Source organism: Dermacentor variabilis, chromosome 6, assembly GCF_050947875.1.
Source record: "Dermacentor variabilis isolate Ectoservices chromosome 6, ASM5094787v1, whole genome shotgun sequence".
NCBI classification, from domain to species: Eukaryota; Metazoa; Arthropoda; class Arachnida; order Ixodida; family Ixodidae; genus Dermacentor; species Dermacentor variabilis.
In genome coordinates, this window is record NC_134573.1 from 94,422,698 (window position 1) to 94,431,204 (window position 8,507).

At 42.6% G+C, this 8,507-nt stretch overlaps 1 protein-coding gene across 1 annotated transcript; it reads left to right on the plus strand.

Annotated features, from left to right (window-relative positions):
- The first annotated feature begins 507 nt into the window (after positions 1-507).
- LOC142586220 (uncharacterized) lies at positions 508-8,216 on the plus strand. The gene is made up of 4 exons (XM_075697471.1): positions 508-686; positions 3,844-4,113; positions 6,496-6,757; positions 8,191-8,216. The coding sequence occupies exons 1-4, from the start codon at positions 588-590 to the stop codon at positions 8,214-8,216; spliced, it is 657 nt and encodes a 218-aa protein (XP_075553586.1). The 5' UTR covers positions 508-587.
- Positions 8,217-8,507: the final 291 nt, after the last annotated feature.

Below are 8,507 nucleotides of genomic sequence, written 5' to 3' on the forward strand. Positions count from 1 at the left end.
GGCGAATGACATGGGAGAATAAATTATGGAGCCCTACGCAGAGGACTGTGCGCATTACGTCACGGCTCACTAGACTATCGGTATGACCGACTATGCACCGACGTATTTTCGCTGACAAAAGCGGCAAAGAAGGCAGAAATATCGCCTGATCTGTGCCACGGCTTTCGTGCGCTTCATCTCTCTGCTTCTACAGACTTTGAATAGGGTCAAGGGATCTGTGACGTGCGTAGTTTTGAAGTGTTCAGAGCGCTGGTATTCATGGTGAACCGATTCGGAATGTCAAAATATACCAGGGTTATCGGAAGCATTCTTTGCATGTGGAAGAGGGGAAACGTAGCGTGCCTTAGGAATAAAGATTACAATGAAGAAGTTTTGTTCTGCTGCAAAGCAACACCCGCACCCTGCACGAAATTTCTCCATTTTTGTTACCGCGCGAACGAGATGACCGATATATGAGCCGTATTTGTGTTTGTTTCGTATGCACCTACTGTTTTACGCAGCGTGACATCAGGCGAGGAGGGAAGGTCAAAACTGTGGGGAGAAAAATCACGTGGAGCTGAGTTGTTAAACAGGAAGCAGGAAGACACATGGGACCGGATGACAGAGTCGACAAAGACAACGTGAGACGGCGCAGCGGGGACCACGGTTTACAACACACTAAGAAGAATAAAAGCCCGGAATCGAAGGTTAGTTAGTGCTTCAGATAGTTTCCACCACAGCTAAAAATGACAACTACAAGAGTGGTAGTAAGAGCTCGAGAGTGAACTTCAGCTGCGTATGATTAGGCTGAGTGCTACTGCGATATTTTGACACTAGACAGTTTTAGAATAGCGTTTGTCGCCGTATATACGCTAAACGCAAGCACCCTTGCGGGACGTTACGGTGTGCGTTCCTTCAAGAGTTTTAGTGTAGCCTGAGGGACTGCAAACATAATAAGCATGTTAGAAGGCAGGGTGCCGTCTGGTGCTTTGTGGCAAACATATCCAGGCCAAGGCAACCTATTAGAATCCATCCTGTTGCTAGGGGGAGGCGTCTCGTTTAGGCATGCGGACGTCGGGATCACCCAACGATCTCAGAAATTGGACGCGCTATGCACTCATAACGAAGGTTTCAGGTGAGTTCAGAGGAAGCGAAAGCTTATTTTGATAGTTGCTGACGATTAACGAGAGCGTAGCGATGACACGAATACGAAAATTCATGCTGAAGCGGCAGCCATGGGTGCGGCCCCCCATGTTGGGCAACGCTATTTCTTTACGTGCGTAATGAGCTTACATTTGGTCACAAACGCTAAAACTAATTACCGCCTAACTGCATAACCGTTGCGAACATCACTAGCCATCTGGCTCACTTAGGAACTATCATGAAAGTCTCCATACACAGCCAAGTGGCAAATTTCGTTATCGGCTGTACAGGTAATGCTAATTCCAATTCGAAAAGTAATGCCAATTCCGTTTCCCGCCCTCCATCCGCCAAAATACTTTTCTTTTTGATTGAAAGGTTTCCGTTTGTAAGTAGAATACGCGGTTTTCCGAGCACATTCGATTAATTTATTTGATTTGTGGCTGATTGCCACGACTCCAACACCCCAAAGTGACGCAGGATTTATGACAGACAACGCCAATTAAGGGATGTTGAATATTTTTTTACTACATGCCGTTATTGAACTGTAACTCTAGTCTATGTACTATCGTGAGCAATATTAGCGGGAACACGCGAACGCGTGGCAAATAGACTCGAAGCCGAGTTAGAGCGATACGCGAATGGCGCTGTCGAAAACAGAGGAGAATGGGGGCACTCTTCTGATAACTGTTGGCACTCCCACCGCTTTAGGATTTCTCATATAGGAGCGTATTTAGCACTCATTTAACGTTACAAATCTCTTCTCACTTAAATGAACGAACTGAGACTGTTGTTATAAATGACTCTTGCACGGCGCTACGCTCTAAACAAAAGGACACGGGGCACCAAACACAGAAGCTCATACACCCCTGTTCATTCCTTACTTTTGACTTGAAATAAAACAATACAGCAGGTTTTTTGCAGAAAACAGGTAGACTAAGAGAAAAGGTAATCCTAGTGAAATTTCAACGAAATTGAAGATGTTTCTTTTCTTTTTCTAATTTCCACGCATCAAGTGTCAAACTTTCTACGTCTTGCGATTTGTCCATTTCACCCTCAATTCTGAAAGCAGCACCACATTAGGGAGAATAAATATAATTTGCTGCAAGTTTATAAAGTTTGAAGGTATGCAGCGAAAGAATGCTTCACGAGGCGAATTAGTCGCAACAAGAAAAAGAAATCCATAAATAGTCCATCTTTGAGCTTGCAAAAGTTTGCCACTTTTTGTTTCTTTTTGTTTTCTACGGTAGAACGAATTTATGTTACTTAAAATTAGGATATTGACTCGATAAGCTATAAAGCGTGCAAAATTGTAAATAGTTTCGTTTGCTTCTTAAGCTATTTCATATTCAGGATGTCCTGCAAATGCGTCAGCCGCATTTTCCACCTTTTCTCAGTTACGATTTTTTAATGCTGAAGTGCAAAACGATCTTGGTTCCCCTGTATGCAGAGATTTTGCAATCTTATACAAAAGACATTGCTGAAGTACGACAAAGAGTCGGGGCCCACGAGTGACTGTACTTTTCTGAGCCAACCTTGTATTATAGGATAAACATGTTCAGTTCAGTTACTTCTTTTTCACCACACAAGAAAGTACACAAGGTGAAAAAATGGTGACCGGAAAAAAAGCTGCATTATAACAACTTAACGGAGCTCCTGCCACCGTGAACAAGCAGCAAAGAGGCGCATAGACAGCATCGCAAAATAAAAGCGGTAATAGACACAGCAGTTAGGTCACTACAAGATGCAAAACAAAATATCTTGGAAGGAAGATCTAAGAAATTGGAATAGCGTGAACACTAACATGTCATGTCAAAAATAAGATAAATACACCATATGTTCACTGATTGAAAAAAAAAACTAAAGCACACATACAAAAGCAGATAAAAACAATGTGTAACACAGCAGTGTATTGTTTGTCGCAGCTAAATAAAGTTCATTCAAAAATATGCAGGAAGTGTAAAAAGCAACCAGATCATAAATGAAGACATCCTTCTTATGTATACAGTTAAAAAAAACACAGGCAACTTCTATACCTTCGAGTATGAATGAAAGTGGTACTTCTTTGCTTACTCACTCGGTGGATTATTTTCCTTCGTTTGTTTCGAGAATGCTAATACTGTGTAATGCCCACACTTCACACGACCCTCAGAAATAAGTATATTAATTTTACAAACAATCTATTGCGATTGTTATAGCGGATGCCTGCAGTTGCAACGCTCTTTAAAGGGGCCAGCAAAGAGGCACAAATTGCAAGGCTGCTTCTGGAATGCTTTGTGCGCAAGTGTCGTGAGGTTTCAGGAACAACGGCCAACCGATTTCACTTAGCGCTTAGCTCATCAATGTTTCCTTGCTAGGCCGGTAACAAGAAGTAACTCGAATGTTCTGAGCGGTATTCATTCGAGGTTTTACATTCTATTACCGGCTGCACTAATTGAGTGATTAGCACGTCAGCGTTTCCATGTTAATCTCGGAAACTAGAAGTAAGTAAAAGGTTTTCACGGTATCCTCAAGTCTCTTTTTTTTTAGTTTCAGTTAACGGTCTTGTTGACTGTGGGCTTATCTCATCAACGTTGCCGTGTTTACCCCGGCAGAACTATTTGAAATATGTATAGCGCTATTCAATCTCGGTTTTATGTTCAATTTTCAGCTGGATTGGATCAATGCTTAGGTGCTCAACGTTTACATCTTCCCCTCGCCTGTCTCAATGCCCTTCTTTCCTAGTTAAGCCACGGGCGGCGCCCTTCGTCACCGATACTCCTACTCGAGAAGGACGATGCCTCGTGGGCGACACTGTTCGGCGCTCTCTTCCTCTGCGTCATCGTGGTGGCGGCCATGGCTGTTCTCATCACGCGCCATCTGGCGTCTCGACATGCCAGCGACGAAGGTGTGTGCGCCACTGAAGACTGCATCAGGCACGGACGCGCGCTCTTCGACAGGCTCAACCTGTCGGCTAACCCGTGCTCCAGCTTCTACCAATACGTCTGTGCAAACGTAGGTGTACGAAATTGTGGATTCTTTAATCAGTACTTCAAAGATGAATTTAGACGTAGGGACGTCAGTTCGCCTGTGACGAGAATTGCCACGTCACTTGTCTATAAGTGTGCCTTTGTCAGACGCGTTAAGGTCACAAGTTTGGAACGCAACCAGAGTTTGTTCTCTGAGTCACAGCAAAGTGAACAGGGAAATGTGGTTAAAAATTTGCTTACAGTCCAAAGCGTACCTAAGCAAAAAAAGATAACGCACTTATGACATGTCCGGACTAAAAGCTCACAATATTATTGAGAACAACAAGTGATAACTAAAAGAAACTACGCATGCATGCACTCTAATCCAAATGTTATTTCACAGATCAACCTCTCACATATACAAAAAAAAAAAATGAAACACAAGAGACCGACACGCACTTGTCAAAGTTTTTACCATTATGGCACGCCTTTAGAGTGACTTAAGTTCTGGTACTTCTCCTCTCATTATTACACACTTACACGCATAAAAGAAGTTCGCAGCCGTGAAGTGAAATACACTATGAAGAAGGTCTACCTTTTAAGCTGTTCTTACGCTTTTACTACCGTTCATTGAAATAACATTGTGCACATACCCTTGCTTGCGAAAAATTTTACAATGGACGCAGATCGCATCCGCCGTGACAGAATCTTGCGCGGTCATGATTTTTGCAGGTCCTTGCTGATGGTGGCCTTGGCCTACCATCGTATTCACCATCATTCATCGAGTTGTAGAGAAAAGCTGAAGGCGCTTGCCGAGGTTTGATGCATATCAGCAGCCCTCACTCGGCTTTCCCGGAGTACCTAATGGCAAATGGGCAGAATGTCTCTTAGTCGAACTGCATCTTTTAAGACGACTGTGCCAGAAATTAGGCCGACAGAACAACATTAGCGGTCCTTTCATATGCCGGATTATTGATAAAGTGAAGCCAGATTTAGGAAAGATCTCTCACTAGAGATATCGCAATTCTGTCACGTCAGCTCGTATACCTTAACACGCGGACTTTATATGGAAGATAAAGTGTAGTGGGTACAGCAAATAAACAATTTTCGCGAATAAATTTTGTAATAATTGCTTTAGCGCACTTCTAATAGCGCACGAATTTTGAAAGATACATTCTCATTATCTCAGGAGAAAAGCTATAGAGCTCAAGCTAAATTTCATTTGCACTATATTTTCAGCAGAAAGACCATGAGATTTCTGACAGTATGCAATAATCTTTTAGATTTGGCTGTCAGGGCAATATCAGCAACAAATAGAAATAGAAAGGTTTTCTCAAATACGAACGTACCTCTTTCTCGTACACTAATGTTAGGGTTTCCTGTGGAAGCAGCCATTACTATGCAGTGCAGTGTCTATTATGACATAGAGTTTGCGGTGACCCGCAGATGATTAAAAGACATCACTACGCGCTAGGTTCTGCGTCAGCTTCTGCAGTGCGCTGACATCCATCATGAAACTGAAGAAAAGTTTCTTCACATGGTTTGGCTCATACTTTTTCTTGTCCTAGTATCGGAAGTTAAACCCTATGTTAAAACTGTCGATTCCCTGTTGCTTCAAATATCTAAATTAACTGAACTTATAGCAAATTTCTGGTTGAATGGAATGATATAAACAAAATTCAACCACAGAAGTGTGACAGGGGTTTGAGAGGCACCACAGTTGTTGGATCCGCATCAATTTTGACAAAGACAGGGTTTATTCACTCTCCTACATAAGTAATGGTGCACTGGATCAAATTCTTTTACGCTCCGGTGTAATTTATCTAATAAAACGAGCACAAAACATCGGGCACAGCAGCAGAACTGCTTTACAGCTGTACCACGCACCGAGTTTTAGCGGTGGTGAGCTTCGTCAACAATTCTTTTGCACATGCACGACTACTTGGCGCGTTCTGAATGCCGAGGCAGATTTCGCTTCTTCAGTGAAGCTCAAACTAATCCCCCTAATATTGTCTCCCACTGTTATTATATACACAACTCTACGACCTAATGCGATTCTGTAAGGTTGTGTTCATGCTGAAGATTTTTGAGGCATGATGACGGAGACAAGAGAGTAGAACACAAAAATCAGGCCACCATGTTGTCCGACTTTCCTCCTCCCCCACTCACCCTTGAGGTAGATTTTTTTTTTAAAATTGGTTTGCCGATCTGCTGACGCATTTAGAATTTTTAATAATCTTACCTCATAACTTCTTGCTGCGACTATGGTACGAAGAGTATTCAAATTTTTTATCATAAAATTTAGCAGTGTTACAGGAAAGACTCAATTATTTTGCTTTGAATATTCAAGAAAAAGCAGTGGCGTACATATTGTTCAAATCCGCCTGCGTAAAAACTTTTTTTACCCTTTCACCAAATATATATTCAGGTGGCCTTCGACACTGCCGAGGAAAAAGTGCGAAGAATATATGGGCAACAGGTGAAGGACTTTATGGAGCAGAGAGAAACCCAGATAAAGAAGGACAAAGACACCTGGGATGATTATGACATGAAGGCTTCGCGGGCACTGGACTTGTGCCTGGGGAGACCAGACACCATGGATCCCACACCTTTTGTTCAGTTTATGCGTGAACGTGGACTGACATGGCCGACGAAACCAAAACCACCAGAGCATAAGACAAACGAGTCAGGCAAGATATTTACCTAAATATTTACCGTGTTCTTAAAGGAAACACAACCATGATGCACAAAGTGCTGTAAAATACTAAACATTCGTCCAGTGCACGATTTACAGCCTAGAACGTAATTAGCATGCCTTGACGTTTAACCATATGGAGAAGTATTGTGTTTGTAAAAAAAAAAAAAGAAACGTGTAACGGCGCTCGCGTGCAGGCGCATGGACAGAATGAAAACGAATCACGTTTTGCTATTTCTTGTCGAGTAACTTCAATTCACGGTAAAAATAGTGTCTGATTTCCTGTATGATAATAAAAGGCTAAGGACCAATAGAATCATGCGAGCCTACAGGAAATAAATTCGCGTTAGACAATCGTACCAGCTATCTACGACCGTTATGAACTGGAGAAAGTCTACAACGTAATAACATTATCGTGGCCTAATACTACCGCTCATTGCAAGGAAGATCAGAGCCCGTATTCACATAAGCTTCCACTCTATAATTGTTCTTAATTAAAAATTTGAGGCAGTTAAAGCCAGTTCAGATGCTGCACATAATATTAGCGAAGGTGATTGGTCAATGAAAAATAGCTTTCACGAACGAAATTAGCGTGAATCAGGTCCCAGATACATAAATAGTGTGAAAGGAAAAGTGCACAATCTATTGGACTATTGCATTTCCATTAAAAATTTTTTGGAAATGAAAATTTATCTATACGATGAAGACACTAGGGACACCTTATGAGCCAATGGTCAATGTGGTACGTAAACATATGCACTACGGAAGGGAGCTGGGTGAATGAAAAGTGGCGCATTATATGCCGGATCAGGGAGAAACGAAAAACCAGTAAATGGCGTGCTGGTGAGGCGTTCGAACCAGGGTGAGAAGGGTGAGGGAAATACCGATGTGGCGGCGAAACGCCGGGAATGTGATAAGTATGCTGAGGCACCTAACCCTGTGTAACAGAATCTAGACATGAGGAAAACGTGAAAAAGGTGAATGCAGGAGCCAACGTTTCGACAAGTGGACTTGTCTTCAAGGCGACGTATGCTTTCCTCGCCGCAGTATATATAGGTGGGGTTCTTCTAAAGGGGAGAGGGTGTGAGGCAAGAGGGTGCGGAAACGAGGGAAAATGTGTTAGCGTGTCGAATTGAGAGTAAAGGAACGCTGTGCACAAGGTCAAAGCCAGGGAACCCCTTGACCCCCCCCCCCCCCGATTCCGGTCTGTCAACGCACGTGCGTTAGCCGGCGCGTCAAAGGAAAGGAAAAGAAAAAAAAGCGAGGGGGGATACGCCAAGAAATCAAACTAAGTGTTGTTGCCTACAGCTTGAAGTTTAGCATAGCGAATAGATTCTAAAGCTCCCTTTGACACGTTTACGCCTATTGGTTGCAATGTCTCGAACTTATGGATAAGGTATGATTCTCTGTATTTTCTTTCTCGTTCAGAACGGAAATTTGACTTTAAGATGTAGAGTTCAAGTTCATCAAAGTTATGACCTGGTTGGTTGAAATGCTCGGCGACAGTTTGGGAAGCTTTTTAGCTGTGTCCGCGCGATGTCCGTTTAATCCGACGTGAATTGATTGTCCTGTTTCACCGATATATTGTTTCTTACAGAAGGAACATCCAAGCATATAAATCACATCTGAACTTGTACAAGTGAAGCTAGATTTGACTTCATGTGTATAACTATTTGCGGTGCTTTTAATTTTAATGTCACTTTGAAGGTGACTGCAGGTTTTGCATTTAGGGCGACAACATGCTT